General features: G+C 45.4%; 1 protein-coding gene across 1 annotated transcript in view; it reads right to left on the reverse strand.

Annotated features, from left to right (window-relative positions):
* The window catches only part of LOC139050492 (uncharacterized), a 66722-nt gene extending 51420 nt beyond the window's left edge, over positions 1–15302 (reverse strand). Inside the window, exon 1 of the mRNA XM_070526936.1 lies at positions 15022–15302. Within this exon, the coding sequence (XP_070383037.1) occupies positions 15022–15103 (82 nt within the window). The 5' untranslated portion in view covers positions 15104–15302. The remainder of the gene's footprint in view (positions 1–15021) is intronic.
* Between the last annotated feature and the right edge of the window lie 3886 nt (positions 15303–19188).

The following is a 19188-nucleotide window of genomic DNA, read 5'->3' on the forward strand; positions in this document are numbered from 1 at the left end:
CAACCAACCACGTCGTATTTGAATGTGTTCTGCGCCCAACTGCGCTTGCCGGTCGAAATTCAGCTCGCCGTGTGCCAACCCGACTGTCAATAAATCGCCGTAGCTTCGGCGGTGAATGGTCTCGTCTACTCTTCTCCCTCCCTTCCTTCTGGGGGTTAATCCATCGCAACGTGCGCTTGAAACGTAGCGAGCGAAACGCTATAGCGTTGGCACTGCACGAAATAAGAAGCGAGAGAGTGCAAGGGCGAAGCTAGCACACATAAGAAATATAAGTGACAATAAGACATGAAAAATAAGATGAATTATTTGGCAGACGAATTCCGTGCAGCGAAAGATAGGGCGCGGAAAGCAATCGAACATTTAATAAAACGCATTTGGTAAGCACCGATTCGCCCGGTCGCCAGAAGATTTATCACTGCGAGCCAACGCGAAACTGAGGAAGCGAGAGAATGCAAGGGCGAAGCTAGCACACATAAAAATATAACAGTGGAAATAACACGCGAAAAAAATGAGATGATTTATTTGGCAGACCAATTCCATGCAGCGTCATGAAGGCAGCACCACGTGTCAGGGGAAACTGCCGTGGGCCCAAGTCACGAGACTGCTCAGAACCACTTTTTTTGCGCCATGACAGGACAATGGCTTCCAGAACCGTACCAATAAACACGCATAAAACACGCGCATGGTAGCGTTCCGATACGCCGAATACGCTGGAGCAAATTTCAGTCGTGGATAGTTAAGCAAGCTAATCGCTACTTAATTAACAGCTGTATTCCAATAAAATTTTACTGAAAAAGACATTTCATTGTTTTTGGCACGAATGTATTCTTCATCATGAAAAATAAATAGGGCGTACCAGCTAAAATTCTTCCCGTTGTGGAATGGTGCTTTCGCTTTGCGGAGTTAATTATTGATACAATGAAGGCTTTGTTCGTAAGTTAGTTTCACACTACACGGTTTTCGTGGAAACCACTGCAGAAGTAAAAGGAAAAAAGAAAAGAAGGGAAAACGAAAAGAGCATTGCCGTGGATTGCCATGGATGAAAATGGACCGGGTTACACGTCGCCGCGTAATCGTCGGGCCATTGCAGAAGGGCGTCTCAAGTCACTGCAAAGAAAATTACACTGAAGAGAGAGAGAGAGAGAGAGAGAGAGAGAGAGAGAGATTGAAAGAAAGAATGAAATAGAAAGAAAACCAATTCGCTTCCAGTTCTTTCTTTTCACGTTCCTCCTGCTAAAGCGATCGACCCGGGTAGAATGGATATTAGGGCTATATAGCCCGCTGCGGCTTTTTTCATCATCCCTGTATATATGCTTTACTGCGCAGGTTTAGGTTGCCTATACTCGCGTCTGTCGCTGCGGTGTTAAACGAGAAAAAAGGGGTGCCTTTTACTATCATGCACCTCCTCTTGCCTTTATTACACCGTATTTTGAGGCGGGATGAAAGACACTATTCTTTCTGTCGCTCTTTTTGTAAGCCTTACGGTGCGGCATTGGCTCAATGCCTCGTCTCTCTCAGAACTTCGCAGCGCGAAACGGAAGGGCGCCTTTTACCTCTTCGACCCTTGTCGGCCATTACGACCCGCTGTTTCCAGACGGAACGGAAGGGCGTCACTGAAGTGTTTTTTCCTTCACCTTTTCCTTTTTTTTTGCGGTGCGAAACAAAAGGGTGTAGTTTATACTCCCCTGTGCCTGCTCGTGCATTTACACCGGCGCATTCGGGGGCAAAACGAAAGGGCGTCAATTGACTCCCTTTTAAAACAATTCTGTATGCACGCTGTACGGCGCAAATTTACCTCGTCGTCTTTTTTCGACTTTGAGCCATTTAAAACAGGTTGCATCCTTTGGAGCACTCTGGAACGTTCCTCCACTCAGCGTTCCAACTGGACGCAAGAGACAAATAACAGCGCCACCCCTGGACAAAAGGGATCACTGGGCATCCCGAGCATCAACGGCAATTCTTGAAAAAGCGTAGTGTCTGCTTGACTCGAGGGTTGGCACTACGCGCAACTCGATGGAGTGGAGGAATAGCTTCGAGGCGAGCACCGGTTTACAATACGGGGGCAAATCTCGATTTTGTTTCGCAAATTTTTGGCAACCATTTTTTCGCTTACATAAAGCGGCGTTCCGCATACAATCACGAAATGTAGGACGGTGTTTTATATATTTGCACTTTTTTATTTCTTTGATTTCGCACAAATAATATATATATATATCTATATCTATATCTATATCTATATATATATATATATATATATATATATATATATATATATATATATATATATATATATATATATATATATATATATATATATATATATATACATATATATGTATATATATATGTTCTACACACCTGTTTTCAATATCTGAACTATCCTTCCCAATACCTGTGACTGAAACTATGTTCAGATATATGGGACATCATCCCACATAGTTATTATTCATGATTCCGATTACAGATGTGTGGAATAATGTTCCAAGTAACAGATACAAATGTGTGGTACACTGTTCCCGATAAGAGCGGCTATTTCGCTGGAACACAGTTCCTCCCTTTATTTCTTATGCAAGTTTAAAGCGTAAGAAGTTCAACTATATGAAGCGGCCTTCCATATATTTTGCGATATTGTGTATTTTTCTAAACATTTCTTATGTCTGTGATGTTTCAGTAAACGTTTCTTTTTTATTATCCTTAACACAGTTCCACGTACATAAATGAAAAAAAAAGTATTCGCGAAAGTTCTCAACTTCTAGCGGGGAAGCTAACTAGAACGAAATTAAGAATGCAGTTAGCTGTTTCTTTTATGCACACAACCACTGCGATTTCACCTAAGTCAAAGAAGAAACCCACTTCGGTACCTCTACTTCGCCTTAGCTTCATAACTTTCAGGCTTACCAGATTGCCTGAACCAAGCGCTGGTTAATAACGCCGCCCTTCAATATAAGCAAAAAACCTATAATGATAATAAAAATAAAAGGAACAGAAGTAGAACCGCGTCGCTGAGCCGCAGAAGAAAAGAAACCGAAGTGGAGTCATGCGAGGATCCATTAAGAAACCGCCGCAGGTTTTACGGTCGCTGTAAGTCCTGGTTTTCGGTTCGTGCTCATTTTTTTTTCTGCGCGCGATGACTTGCGGTACAGTGAGTGCATCTGGGAGGACTGGATGATTCAGAAGCGAAGCGTTGGAAAACTCGCCTCCACCACTTGAGAGAAATGCATATTGGGGACTCGCTAGGTTTAGGGCATTAGGTACGAGAACGCATGGCTTGAGTGTCCTCCTTTACTGCGTCGAACAAATTCCGTGCAGCACAGAAAAGTTTAGAGCGCGCTCCAAGGAACCAGCAACGAGAGATTGGACCGCATGTTCCAGCGAAGATAGGCGTACTCGCCCGTTGTGTGCTGATTATCTTGATAACCCCATTGCGTGCTGGTAAGCTTCGGTTCAATAGGCGGCACCTGGAAGGTGATCAGAGGTGCGCAATAGGGGATTTTGCTAGCAACAGCAGAGCCTTTTTTTTGGTATCTCTTCTGGTTTACTTAAGGGACCCATAGGCTTTCGGTACACTGTCCGCAATTTCTGTGAGACTGACGGTAGGTCTCTACGTCTTCATGAATGTGCACTGAATCATTAATGCGAACCGCAGTGGTGAGCATTGAATCCCGAAAGGTATTTTTTGCGGCACGGGCGTGTCATATATGCGTTGATATATGTAGCAGCGTTCAGGTTTATTATCTTTTTGGTGCGTGTGTTCTGCAGTGATACTTAAAAAAAAAGCTACTTGTGGAAATCGACTAGAATCCACAAACGTTCCAAATTTTAAAAACACCTCACTAAATTCTAGGGTTTTATGTGCCAGAACTTCGGTTCCGAATATTCTGAAATGCCAGCTACGAGACGTTCCAGCGGGAGATAGAGCCACTTGCTCAAGCGAGCGTCTTTAAGAAGAAAACTATGAAATAAGTTGTCATGCAATACATATGACGCTAGGAAAGGGCACCTTAAAGTTTCTAAACATTTATGATGTGAAATTTGTTGAACCGGTGCACAAAAGCTTTTATGAATAACTTTGAACAAGCGGCGAATGATTAAAGCAATATATAATGCGCTGAGCGAGTTCTGAGGATCTGGGTTATTAAATAACACTTGTGCTATTCAGGACTCGTCACTGTTGTTAACGACAATTGTTTAAAGCCAGTCTCACTGTCTTTAAGCCCCAAAGTAGATCCACTGGAAACCGTTCAAGAGGAGAGATATGGAGGGCGCATTCCAGTGGGTGCTACATTTGACCAAAACGTTTGGCAACATAACTTCTGTTCAATTGAAACAGACGTCAATTGAACGCCAGTGGTTAACGTCAGTTCAACGTCAAACAGACGTCAGTTCAACATAATGTCAAATAAATTGAATACTTATGCGTATATCAACCACTCACTTTGGCTCCAGTTTCCATCAACGTCACTGCATTAAACCGACAAAGGCTGCGGAGCCTGTGTTTATCTATTTATTGGTACCTCAAATACCCCATTTGGGGTTTTACATGAGGGGTGGGCATATTTACATAATATTTTCAATAAATGCCTTGAACGATGAATGACTGGAGTGGTGCACCGCTTCAGCAGGTGTTGCTGCCAAGCTGACTAGTGACATGGCTCTACGCTCGCGTTGCGTGTTGGAGTCAGTTTTATACGAGCAACGTTTTAAACGAAGTTGTATGCGCTTGAATTTATCGCAGAGGAGCCATCGAAGACGTGCATGGAAACGCAAGTTTATCGATTTCTTGCTGCCTAATAACTGTCGACAAGCGCGAAAGAATGAGCTTATCAATGAATGTAGTCAAGGTTATCAATGCGTTGAGCGAGATATTCGTTAACCTTAAAGAACGTCCGTCACGAAGGACATCTATCGCTGAATCTATAATTAGGCCAGAAACATATATATTTTCCCCGATTTTCGTTTAGAGCAACACGTGCTCGACTATGCTTGACGAACGCGCTGAAACACAAAGCGAGAACGTTAGAAATTGTTAAGCAATCAAGATCAAGACACGGCGAATTAAGCCCGCTCCACTCACGCTCGATACGCACAAAAATCGCTAATGTTGATCACCGCGATGACGAGCTTAATGTGGCGATTCTGTAGCGAGGACAAGGAACAACCCCGCGTGTTGGTTTCTTTTTTTTCTTCTTCTTCTCCCTCGAGTCATTACATATTCAAAACGACGCCCGATGCCATCCGGAGTGCCGACGAAATTACGCCCCCTGTCGGCGGTGGCGGTAATTACGGCACGACGTTAGCACTCGCTCTATACGGGGATTCTATACAACACATGAGGCATAGTGAAGCCCATCGTATTGAGCGAAAATGGCACCCCTAAACACGTACTCCCTGCGTCATGTATCGCGCTGTAGAGGGTCACAAAATTCGGTCACGGTCGAAGTCGGAAAGGTCACGTGTCTGCACGAGGTTGGTCGAGAAGAATGAAGGGATCAGATGGGCATGACTTTGCAGCATACTCCCGACCATGCGAAGAGACGGCGAAACAAGAGAAAACGTAGGACATTTTAATTATCACGTTTAGATTTCAAATACATTTCATGTAGTTGAAGTGACACTGTTTCAATGTAATAGACTTAGCATGTCGTTGTGAATCATTCTTAAGAAGTAATCTTTATTATTGGATTGACCTGATTGATGGGCTTGTGTTTATTTGCAGACACTGAGGAAAATATCGCTTGGTTGCTGTTGTTTTTCTTCGTATATTGCTTGTTTAAGCACGTTTGCGAAAGGTACTTTATTGTCGGAACGTTTTTTTCCTATCATCCCTCACGTGATCAACCTCTGATCACTGAAACATTGCTATGGTTTGTGAATAGAAGCGGGAGATAACAACAGTCGCCAACATGTGCAATTTAATCCAAAAACAAATCAAATTAAATGCAGAGATTGGGGCGAACAGGAGCTACCACGTTCATTGGTTGATTGATCTATTTATTTATTGACTGATTTCCCTTTACACACACACGTGCAGAGGAGTGGTAAATGGAGGTGGATTAGGGAAGAAAGCCGCACAGACGCGGCTTGAGGTAACCTCACCCCCTTAGGTACAATGCGGATGCATGAAATAACACATCCAGCGCCATATATTTTATATTTATATAATGGACAGAAAACACTGCAGTTATACAATATACGAAAAACAATGAAATATTTCCACAAATATTTGATGATAGACTCGGGAAGAAGGGGATCGAAATCAAAGGGTGGCTGAAGTGCACAAGCGTCTGTACCTCAAAAGCGTGGAAACGGAATGGATGAAGAGCTAAAGATACTTTAAGACCAAGTGCAGGGTGATTGAAAGTGTAAATAGACCACCAGGAGGCATAACAAAGAAAGTGGTAGGAACAGAGACGGTAAATTGAATGGAGAGGTGAAAAGAAACAATAACCATGGGGATTTACAAGAATGACAAGGAAGAGATCAGAAAGGAAAATATGTGTGGTATCACAAAGGGCAGTGCCTTGCTGTTTGACGTCCGAGCTGATTGTTCAAGGACAAAAAAAAGAGAAAAAAAATGTGCAGTGGCTTAGCTCGACTATGCCGGGATATACGTAGCGAAATTTAAAGCATAGCATGGTTAGCGTTAGTTAATCTTGATTGCAAGTTCAGGTTAGTATGGTTGTCTAGCCACGTTGCGGCGTTTAGCCAGTCGTTCGGCGCGCTGTTCGTCTGTTTCCTGGGTGATTCGTTTCCTCCTCACCTCGTTCCGATGTCGATTCCAGGCCTCCTCCTGCTTATCAGAATTGTCGCCGTCCATACTGCCGCCTCAACTGTGGTTGCGGCGCACGCGAGCTCTCCTTTTCAATCCTCCGACATGTCATCAGGCATGCGACGCAGCTGGCGAAGCGAGCGGAGGCGAGCGCAACGACGAGGAACGCGCTGTGACGTCATACCAAACGGTGGCGCCATAAAGGCGCGGCGCTGCGCAGCGGCAGAACACCTGTGGCTCGGTGCTACCAGTGGCGCATGCGCAGTAGTGACTAGGAAGCGAGAGAGAGAAAGAGAGAGAGAGAATATCCGCGGCGAGGCGAGGGTTGTGACGTCATGTGCCTCCTCGGAGCACCGCCTCGACGAAATCGCAAGTTCGCGGCCAGCAACGCTTTCGCTTTAAGAACATACAGGAATAATATTCGCAAGAGGATGAGACATATGTGTGTGCTGCAATGAAAATCCGGAATCAACTCAGCCCGTCCAGACGGAACGCGAAGGGATTCACCCAGCGAAACCCGTAAGTAACGTTGAACTTCCAGCAGCGCTTAGATTCAGTGCGAATGGAAGCATCAACCGGTCAGCAGTCAAGATAAGCAAGATGCGTTAGAGTATCGGTGGAAGACAGGCAGGGACGAGATTTACAGGACCGTATCCGCTACAGGCATAGGTAACTGCACAAAGTAGATATATAGAGGTTGTACGGAACAGAGAAAACGATCAAGGAGACACCGGCAAATTGCAAGATAGATAAGCATGTATAGATTACCTGATTAGCTAAGGCACGCAAGGTGACTATTTTAATCGCTCCGTTTCAAAGGCGTTGCCAATGAATGATCATTATCATCGTACTCATAATAATCGTTATTGTGCAGCGTTCGCTTCACGTGCAGTGCGTGGTCAACACGTGTTCGGTATCGAGCCTTGCTTGCAATCCAGTGGTTTTGATGCATGTCGCGCCTTGCTGCTTCGCACATTGTGGCCTTCTTTCTTTAAAATGGTATCAGCACTCCGTGGGTACTTCAGTCACGTTTTGGTTCGCCGGTGTCTAGCCTGTTTAATGAGGGCGCTCTTTAATTACTGCGAGCGCCCTCCACGGTTGCATATTCAGCAGATAAAGGTGGCAATGCCTGCTGTTCTAGCTGACAGTTAATGAAGGTTAAGGAGCCTGAGATAGACGCCTATGCAAATTGTGCCGTAGCTCATTCGAAGTCAGGTATACTGAACGCTCATTCTACAATGCCAGCGGGACAAAACCGGCCGTGGTTGGGAGTCGACGTTTGGTTAAGCTTTTCTTTGCAGCATACAAAGGCGTCGGTGCTGTGGTTTGTGAACGCTAGAGGGACAATACGGCGTTTCTCGGTGGCCGAATGCTCTGTGACGGACACGTTTATTAAGACGATTAATATTCTTTCCTACGCTTCCCCCACTACAGGTATACTAAACAAAGATCCTCAGCAATACGGTTTGTCGATACATTGCTTCAGTGCTAATCGCAATAACGTCGACAGTCGTTGTGAGAACGACGGTTCTGCTTCCCGTGCGCGCATTCTGTGTGTGTGTGCATTTGTTTGTGCGTGCGTGTGTGTGTGTGTGTTTGTGGCGTGCGTGCGTGCGTGTGTGTGTGTTTGTGTGCGTGCGCGCGCGCGTATGTGCGTGTGTTCAAGAAGCTGGCAGTTTAACGGTCGGAAGAGCCGTGGAGATGTCCGATAAGTGGCAAGAGGAACGAACATGTTTTGTTTCTCTATGCACAATCGGTTACCAGCAAAACAAAGAGAGGGCCTGTTGACTCTGCAAGGCTAGCGAAGCGGAAGAAGGCTATAAAAAAGAGTGGACCAAATGCTGATACCGACGGTCGCCGTCTGCGAGAAGCCCTTCAAGGATAGCTACGCCGAGCGCTCGTTCAAGATTACATCCGCCGGCGTTGTTAGTAAAATCCCCCCCCCCCCCCCCCCGAAAAAAAAAAGAAGAAAGAACTCACGTCGCGCTTGATGCACTTCCGATTGTTTTCGAAAATTATCATCCGCATCTTTTGCCCAACAGCGAACCGAAAAAGAAATGCAACATAAGCGAGCTATATATAGGAAAAGCCTATGTGAAGAGGAAGCAATCGTATTAAACGAGAAAGACCCAATGAAGCCGAACTATCGTATAAACAGGGGAAGTTTTAACGAGGGATCCGAGTCTGACGAATCGTGTTGGCCTGTCGATGTCAGAGAACCGCGAGGACAATAAGTTCTATTCGCCAATGTGCAGGCTGTACCGTGGCTGCATTGTCATGTTACACATGAAAATGTGCTCGTGACTCTACATGTGTGTCTGTCACTTTTCGTCGAGCCACATTAAGAAGCTTGCACGTGTGTCGATCGTGACGATGGGTTCGACCAGTCTCCGTGCAGCGTCGTATAAGATTCCCGTATCCCACTGCGCAAGTGTTTTCACAGGAATGAAACTGCAGATGGTGCGGATAACTACGCGTATAGCTACTTGAAGCATGGCAAGGTCGCTTGTGTTGTGTGGACGGCGTCTTTCGAACCTTTTGTCGAGTTATCCGGGATTTCACTCTCGACGGAACAGAGTCCAAGGCTAACACGAGACGATGACACAGAGCGGGCGTTATGACGGTATGCCTTGCTTCTCCCTCTACGGTATAATCTAAGCAAAGCACGCAGATTGGACACATTCAGCCTCACGCTCATATGCTATATCAAAGTGTCATCACGCTTTTCACACTTATCAAACACACTATAACAGTATAGGATATCACCGACAAACAGATATTGACACTATGTAGCCCAGTGCCAACAAATGTTGCCATAATGTCAATACAACTGCGAATCTAATGCGCGTCGTTTAAATTACAACTTTAGTTCTTTTTCGCGGCACTTTGACGTTTCAATAGATACCTAATAGATGACACACTGTGTCCTAAAACCACACTTGTGACAATACCGACTGACAAATTGTCCAGCGCTACAGAAATGAATGCTTGCATATGGCAGGCGGTACAGTTCACTGTTTCTAAATGTTTATCTTCGTGGCACTGTCTCGCTCGACAAGCTCCATAGGAAGGGCTTTATGCACGCTAGAATGACCGAAGGCGGTCATATTTTCCGTCCCGCTTCTTAATGCCAAGCATTATTTGCCTCATCCCGGGAAACGTGTTTAGACGGCACATCTCTGGGACCGCCCCGCTTTCCTCATTGCTTTCCTCGTAAGATGTTACGCAGAAATTGTGCGACGTTGTACTGTCTTCACTATACGCTATAGCGAACCTTGCACACAACTACCCAATTTAGACAAACGCTTTGGTCCACCTGCTATCGCTCTGCGAAAGACCCCAAACGATGCTAGATAGACAGGTATATGCAAAGTGCTTCACATAACATTGAATCCCACAGTGCGTGAGATTTGCACAACTCTTTTTCTTTTTTTTTCTTTTCGTTCCGAAGCCTAGGGTTTTTCAGTCCTAGGTCGCCTCCCCCAAGTGGATGCAGCATTTACGGAGCTGAACATACACCAGCACATATATCTGCATTTTATTGAAAAGCCTTCTGACCCTTTACTTTTTTAACTGTTATAACTTACTCGCTTCAGTTTATTTCTGCTCTCGTCTCTCCGATTTATTCTTCGAATCTTCTCGTTATGGCTTTCAGTTCCTAGGAGACCAGCGCACTATGGTCTCCCGCAGAGACCAACGAGACCGACACATCCCCAGATAGAGTACCGCGTCACAAAGCGCGTAAACGCCTAGGGCATTTGAATATTTCGCAGCAGAGGCCACGAGAGTCTCGTAGGCTGTGCCGTAAAATATTCAAGTGTCCCGGGAACCTGTGTACTCTGTGGAACGCTACGGGGGAGAATTTCACCCGAAAGTCCCAGTTGGTCTCTGGCACGTGTAACCGCGAGTGACTCCAGGTAACAAATTATCTTCCTGAGATATGTTACTTTTCGTCTGTTCCTCATTGAGTTGGGACAGGGCGCGCGACTACCAAAGGAGGGCACGGCGTGTACATGTCCCCAAATTCTCGCTATGACATAGAGGGTAGCTGAACGTTTGAATGGAGGACACGCCCGTGTCAAATTTATGTCATAAAAAAAGAAACGTGTGCAGTTTTCTAGCGCTCCTTGGAGACAAGCTTTCCGTCGTGGGATTCCAGTTTTATGCTTGCTTTTTTTTAAAATCTCCTTTCTCATGCTAATTATTCACGTACATCTCGCATCGGCCACCTTTTCAGCTAGTCCATACAGCTGCGGTCGCACGGGATGGCTGCTGAAAGAAAGGCCTAGTGTCGACCTGGAAGAAAAATTGAATAGCCTCCTCGCGAAGGAGCAGATTGCATGGATCGAGCTAATTAATCAGTCGCTTTGTGAAGGTCGATTATAAAGGCAGATACGTCAGGACGAGGCGCTAACAAAAGCGACCCTTTGATAATCTTTTTTCGCTTATCATGTGCTATCTAAGGATAATAGTTCTCTAATGGAAAGGTGATCGATAAAATGCTTGGCTCTGTATTTGAAGAAGCTTGCGCACTTCTTGTCGTGGTGTGCAAATAAATAATGTTAGGTAAAAACAAAACTTAGGTAAAAATAAAGCAAGAAAACTGGTCCTCTGAGCCAACATGGTGCTGAGCCAACATGGCTTAGTGGCCTTGGTGTTGCGCTCCCAGGTACGAGGTCGCGGGGTCAAATCGCGGCCACGGCGACGGCATTTCTACAGACGCGAAATGCAAAAAAAAAAGAAAGCCGTGTACTTAGATTTAAGTGCACGTTACTGAACCCCAGGTGGTGAGAAATTAATCCAGAGTGCCCCACTACGGCGTGCATGATAATCAGGTCGTGGATCTGGCACGTAAACACCCATAATTCAATCTTTAAAGCTGGTCCTCTGTCTATCCGAGCGCAAGAGAAAAGAGTTTGCGAGTTATCAGTGAGTCTGTGAGCTTGGGGCAGCCGCAAATGCAGTGAATCGCAACAATTTTGGGCCTCGCCACGTTCTTTTACGTTCCCTCATACGCAGGCACATTTTTCATTCAGCAAGTACTAACCTTTCGGACAGTATCACGGGAGTCTGAGAAAGAAGATCGAGATGACTCTAAGTGACTCGCAGCGAGCGATGGAACGAAAGAAATTACAGGCGCAGTGTTAAGCGACAGGAAGACAGCGGTGTGAATTAGTAAACAGGGTAGCTAGAGTCGAACGACGCTGTACTGCGGTGCACCATGCAGGCGATCCCGTTGGAAAGCCACCCGAGTTTGATAGCGTCCAATGCAAGTGGCATCTGTATGCTTGCACCAAAAGACTGAAGTAAGCGATAAAACGATAAGAAGTGGCCGGGGCGTAAGTGACCTTCAGGCGATGTTAGCAGAATTGGTGTACATTTTTTGAATAGGCGCATAGCTTCTGCTTTCTAGTTATTTAGTGAGAAGAAGCGTAATGCTTTGTGTGACGTTAATTTTACTTGTAAGTACTGCGCGTTTTCCTGCAATTCGTATATGACGATCTGGTGATAACAATATTCTAAACAGTTCCTGTATACGTGTAATTTTATGCCTTGTAATAAATGCCATAAAAAATAAAGTGGCCATGGCGCGCTGGCTTCCCAGGTTTGACGAATTTCTCGACATTGCGTCATACTTTTGCCGGAAGCAAATTGTGACAAATAATAGAATCCACGAATGAAAGATTAACATTTTTGATATATACTGACTGGCCAAGGAAGCACCCATTTAGCAAGAATTCTAATAGTCTTAACCAAATTCTTGAAAACAGTGGCGTAGTTGCGCGTTATTAGTGGATGTACTACATATACACCACGCGATGCTCTTCCAAGAAAATCTACGTACGAATGTTTTATTTCTACTCTCATGGTGAGCTTTGGATAAGTGGTAGAGCTGTTAGCTCGTGCTGGTGCCTTGAGAAATTCTTTGTAATGTGCAGTGTTTAGGCTTTTGTGTAGTATAGCGGCGCGTGTTGGATGCACATTTCACGTGTGTGTTATGCACGTGCAGTAAGTTGCGTGCATAGGTTATATACGAGCAGTAAATGTTCACGTATGTGTTCAGGTGTTGGCATATCGCCAATAACGAAAGTATTGGCAGCATGCCATATTTCAATAATTTTCCGGTAGAGACGACCGACACGTCGGTCGGTGCCCCGTCGTGAACAGCACCTGTGAAAATATCGAGATTTTTTTATCCATACGCGCACAACGTCCCGGTGGGCGATTGTAGTCTGTTAGGCTATTTCAACGAATACGGCACGTCGACTGCTACTTATCAGCTCGTCTAAAGTTTGTAACGACTTATTGCAACCATCTTGCTCGCAGGAGCACGTCTGCACATTTCTATTTGCGTTGGAAGCGGCTAAGCAGCAGGGGATATGTTGAGCTCAACGGAACAGATGGAGCAGACGACGTATCAAAGAAGAGTGTGCTCTGTGCGCATGCGCCTGCCGCTGTTACTTTCGTAGCTGCACTCCCCGACACAGCTCTGTCCGTCGTGTGGGTCGGTGCTCCCAAGAGATTAATAAACTCTTGTAGAGTTGTGCGTAAAAGAAACGATAGCAGGGCATAAGTGTAAAACACCAACTGTTCATGAGTAGCCGATGAGGCATCCGTGCGCAAACTTCTCTTTCTTATCATGTAAAGAAATCGATTAAGGTATGTATTCGGCCTCGTAACTGCTATTCAGTAAAAAGTGCCTCAATGCCTGCATGCCGTGGTTGGGAGGACCAAAAGATGACAGATGACCAGAAGTTAGATTAAAAAAAAAAGCAGAAGTGAAATTGTTTACCTATTGCATTTCGAAATGTATGTTTACTTGTTCTGCATCTATCCTTCTTCTGTTAGCTCTGTTAACCGTTCCCCGCAGCTTACCGAGAACACCTTACTTAAACAGCAGGATTGTGCGAATTGGAGATGCGTTATCTTCGAAAATGCCCGAAAAAGCTCAAAAGAACGGGAAGTACAGAAACGCGACGCAAGGCGGCGCAGATTCTGAACTGAATTTTTCAGCCAACAGGAAAGAAGAGAAAGCGATGATTTCTACCTGGTGGGCGGTAACCACATACGCAAAACAAATAATGATAAACTTGACTACATGCAAGCAAATAAATAATAAAAAGGGCACAAAAGGGTACAAGACAATTGCAGCCTTGTGTTAATGACGCACCTAAAATGATATATATGTGCTCGCACAATAATTCGAATGGTATTTAGAGTACTATAAATGAGTGCACGGATCAAATAATAATATGTTTCGATATGAAACGGAAAATGAAGGCCATGCAAAAGTGATGTGTAAAAGCGTTCACTGTAATACTGACATGACTACAGTCAGTATGTCTAATACTTCTTTGGACTACACAATCAAATAGCATCCGTGCCCTATTGCTGACATTAGTGCATAATGTTATAAACAAAAGCCGAAGAGTCATTAAAGGAAGTCGCGAAATAGGTGCAAATATGAAAGGATTGAAACGTTTAAAAAAGAACGCCTCTTCTTCTGCGAAAATCAAAACTTCAGAGCACAGAGCAGAGGAGGGGAAAAAAGTGCGTCATGGTAAATACGTCATTTGTCTGTAGTGTATAGTCTCTATCAGCCTACCTGAACTGCTTGTAACACTTGAGGATACCTATCAGCAATGCGTCACAGAACTTTCGCGTAATATCTTTTTTCTCTAAGTGTTCCTGACTTATAAGAAGTTCTTTATTGAGCACCTTTAATGACCCGAAGGGACGCCTCATTACTGCCCACAACTCAGAGATCATTAGAAACGGTAAGAAACGGTAAACCTTAATCCTCCATTGTCGCACAGCTACTGCATCCATTTGTGGCAGACGACTCCTAGCATCTGGACCCGCAAAATTACCAAAGCAGAAGACGCCGCATCTCATTCAACCGTCGCAGACTTTCACGGCACGTCAGTTCATTATTTCTCGCCGTTTGGTAACGATGCTGCGGACTAACAGCTGAAAAAAGTAAGTAACGCTTCTCGGCTACGTTCCAGCGAGCGTTGCCCTTCGAGGGGCAGACGACACGACGCAGACGCCGGCTGAAAAGAAGAAGAAAGAAAAAAAGTTGCCAAATAAAGAGCGGCATGTCGAACATACGAAACCGAGCCAATAGCGTGGGCGGAGCAATGCACACTGCTCGGTTTCAGCGCAGAGCAAATGGTCAATGCGGGGCAGTGATCCTTACGGGACGAACACCGTGAGGACCATACTCTACCCTAGAAGGCGGTAAAACTCACCGGTTCTGTTCGGGCCGGCGCAGACGGTGCCACGCAGCAAGACCGCCAAGAAGCAGACGGAACTGATCACAGCGGCCGCCATGTTTCAGTCGGTGAACCGGAGAAGGAGGGACGAGAAAAAGTGCACGGGAAAAAAGAACTGGGGAAGAAGAGAACGCCGCAGCGGCAAGCTTTTGATCGCTCTTCGGAGAGCGCGCGCAGCCGCCGGCAGCGTTGGGACTACGACGTCTTGCGGCGGGATGAGCGCCGGCCCGATGCGTGCGCTCGGCGAAACGCGGGAAAGTTCGTTCCCTCTCCAGCCGCAGCGGACGCCACTGGTTCTCGTCGCCTAGCAACGGCGCATTCCGACCTAGCGGCCTCCCTCTCGGCACTTTCCCGTTTGGGGAAGAACTGTGCGAAAGGGAAGCGCACCGTAGACGCGAGAAGGGCACAAATTGTGCTTTGCCGTTGTCTTGAGAGATGGCGCCACCTGCCTTCACGTCGTTCCGGGACTCTTGTTTAGCGAGATCAGTGGCGTCGAATGTGCAAGAAAAAGGGGAGGGTATGTTAACACGAGGAACGTTTTATCAAGGGTTTTAAGAAAGAACACTCACTTAAAACTATGTCTATTTAGTTAATTAACTGACTATGTAATTATTTTGCTCCAGGGCCTTGCAGCAATTCTTTCCAGTCTGCCTACTCTGCTTAGTTCGGTTGCGACACTGCGCCTGCCCCCTTTCAGGAATTTTCATTACTATGAGCAACGTTTTTCTCTAAGCTGAATGCCAGATGGCGCCACATGACTGGCAGAAAGGTCGGTAATTATTTTCTTAGCTTTTTATATTTTTTTCTTTCCATCCCCTGTTCATTGCTTTGACTGCTCTCTTTGCATTGAAGCTGAACCGTCTGCTAGGCTCCGACGGAACCCAACAAATTACCAAGCATGGATCTGAATGGATAGACATTGTCAATCAAGACGTCGAACCGAAAAACATTAAAGGCTCGGTTCTGCTCTGGGTTCCACGTACCGCGATATCGTTCCGGTTAAGGTCCGTTTGGGAGAAATAACAGGAAAATTTGACTGTTCGCAAGCGGATCTGCAATCCGGTTCATCGCAGTATATTTTATCCTGTCCCATGGCGATATGCCACATAGTACGGTCGACTTGTCAGCATGGCGCATGCGCAAGTTTCACCAAGAGGAGGCATCACTTTACGATTGAATCACCCACATACGGGCAATTTTCAAGAACATAATAAAGACAAAGGTAATTAGTGAGAAGCCCTGCGTCAGTGTAAGCTCTGCGTAGCTTCCACAGTCGTCACTTCGACAGTAGCAGAGTCAGTTCATTTTCGTTTTGCTTCAGGTTTTTTTTCATTGCAGGACTGGTGGCGAGCCACTGTGGCATGAGATGTACGGTGCCGAAAACAGCGTGAATCCACGTTATACTATCTCAATATAAGATTTCAAACTTCGAGCCTGTAGCAAATAAAGAAGCTAGCATTGAGCTCAGTTTGGTGCTTATTTAGAAGCGGATGTGGATATTGATACTCCTTAACCATCAACAAGGACGGTTTGCGCTGATCCCTACGGCGATTTCTCTTGCGCACCTGCACGTGGCCCTTAGTCTATCATTGGAAAGGGGGGACAATGAAGTCAAAAGCACACACATTGTGCTCAATGAATACGCTATATCATATGGTTTGTACTTGCAAAACTGTCACGGAAGTGCCAACGAATAAAGCCCCATCGGAAGAGCAGTGGAAGGACCTGCTGACCAGCGCTGACCCGGAGGACCAGCGATGACTGATGGACCAAGCAAAGTGGGCAGCCGAGGGCCATGGCATCCCGGAGGAAGCCACCTAGGGCGACATAGGCCAGCTCACCGGCTCTATCTCTAAAAGCATTAACATTCTTAGTATACTTGTGTACTTTCCAGGTGTTATCTATGTAATATGTTTGCATCTATGTATCTAACATGTGTGTATCTAACCGTTTTCCCGCCTACCTGTGTCACTGGATAGCCCATCGGGTGGCTCTGCTGAGGTAACAGGGTTTGAAACAAACCATCGGACCAACTTGGGTCACCGAGTGTGCACAAATGTAATCAAGAGTTTGACGAAAACTAGTCTGGTCGAGATTGCTCATAGTCAAGGCTATACCCTTGACTATGAGCAATCCCGACCAGACGAGTTTTCGTCGAACTCTTGATTTCATTATTCCCTTGACTATGAGCCATCCCGACGTACCACAGGAGTTTTCGTCGAACTCTTGATTTCATTACACCCTTGATAATACCTTTGACTATGCACAAATGTGTACATACGTGCCTCTCTTCAACAAACAATCTTTCACGCCGACATAGGAGTCGGTGGGTACCTTCGAGCCCTGAGTATGTGCCACTCGGTCCGTGTTGGGTCACTGGCTATGTGGTGATGATCAAGATTGGAGCTTATTGGCGCAAGGGCCAGAAGTGGCCAAAGAGCGCCAGGGCTATGATGATAGAGTGCCATTGGTAAATGAATAATGAATATCGATACGTGGATGAAACACTGCTGTTTAGATAAAAATATTCTTTGGAAAGTGCGTAAATATTGTCTAAATAAAACTACACAATGATACTGGATTTACGGTATGAAAAAACGATGTACTACGAAGAGGTGATCTACTAATGTCGCTACAAGTAGCACTACTGCCTCACCAAGGCCCTTAAGCACAAGGGCGCGGAGGCACATGCCATAGACGTCGTTACTATCGCAGCATCAGCCTCGTATGAGAGGATGTTCTACGAATAACGTGGGCTTATAACGCGCAATAAATCGAAATCTGTAAAAAAAATTAAAACTGATTTATGTTCAAAAATTGGGTCTGCTCCAAGAAACAGTACCGGATGAAGGGGAATGTGGCATTGGTATGCTGTAGGAAAGTGCTCTTTTCCTTCACTTCTGCTTCCCGACACTCCAACAAGACGTGGAGAACGGTCAGCCCCCCAGCCCACCTACAACAGATGGGAGGTTCGCTACCGGTCAGCAGGTAAGAATGAGTACCATGTGCATGTCCTTTTCTCAGTCGAGAGAACATATCAGTTTGTTGCACTTTTTTTACCGAAAGCAAATTTCGTACGTGCTGCTTAATTAAATGAATTTTATTAGAGGTTTCACGATCACAGATGGATTACCAAACGTTTCTCGGCGTTCTGCGCAAGAAAGGTTTCAAGTCTTTAAGAGAGATAGCTGCGGTAGTATTACAGGATCTCATTATGGGTGTAACAAGTTCATCTGCAAGCGTATTCCCCACTATGCTTCTGTAGCCTGGCACCCAACATACCACGACATATTGGTTAGATGCATACATAGTACACAAGCATGACTAAACGCCATTGACTACTGGATTCCCATGTTTCAGTAAAGACACTCAAGCTCTTGCTACACTCAGGGAGTTTGTAAATAGGACAGCTTTTTGTAGTTTCAATGCCATTATGTGTTTCAAAGCCGAGAGTAGTGCATAAACCTCTGCCGTAAGGATGCTCATTTCTGCGAGCAGAATATTCCATTCCGAGAAGGATGGCCCGACTGCCGCGTAAAATACGCATTAGGTGACGTTGATGCGATGGTATAATGTTATGTACAGGAGTACTTCGACTGGAGTTCTAGAAAGTGCATACGGATATGCATCTCGGGAGCATGCTTTGTAACTTCAACGAAGAACGTGTCGCATTCTATCACCTGCCACAGACACGGTGGCAACAGTCTTGTTGGGATCATCAGTGGATGCACATGTAGTGGAACATTCATTTCCTCACTCAGCTTCCTCACGTGTTGTGAGAGAGGTTTTCTCATTGAAGGTTGGTTTAGAAATAGCGTGGCAGACGTCAAATCCTTAACGGTTTAATAACAAGGGTGTTCAGCATTAAATTGCACTTAGAGGAAGCATGTAAAGCTTATATATGTTCTTTTTGCAGGTGGAGTGACCACTCATTAGATTCTACATATGAACTCTGTATAGGAGTTGTTCTGAAGGTGCGTGTGGCCAGGTGATTTGTCAAACGGTGAACGGAATCCAAAATCTTCAACGGCAGTTTGATACACCGCAGAACCATAGGCCAGACGTGTCCGTATTTGGCTCCTGTACCGGTTCATTAAGCAGCCCCTGTCACTGACCTATGTCATGTGCACTAGAAGTTTAAGA

This window comes from Dermacentor albipictus, chromosome 10 (genome assembly GCF_038994185.2).
Source record: "Dermacentor albipictus isolate Rhodes 1998 colony chromosome 10, USDA_Dalb.pri_finalv2, whole genome shotgun sequence".
Lineage (NCBI taxonomy): Eukaryota > Metazoa > Arthropoda > Arachnida > Ixodida > Ixodidae > Dermacentor > Dermacentor albipictus.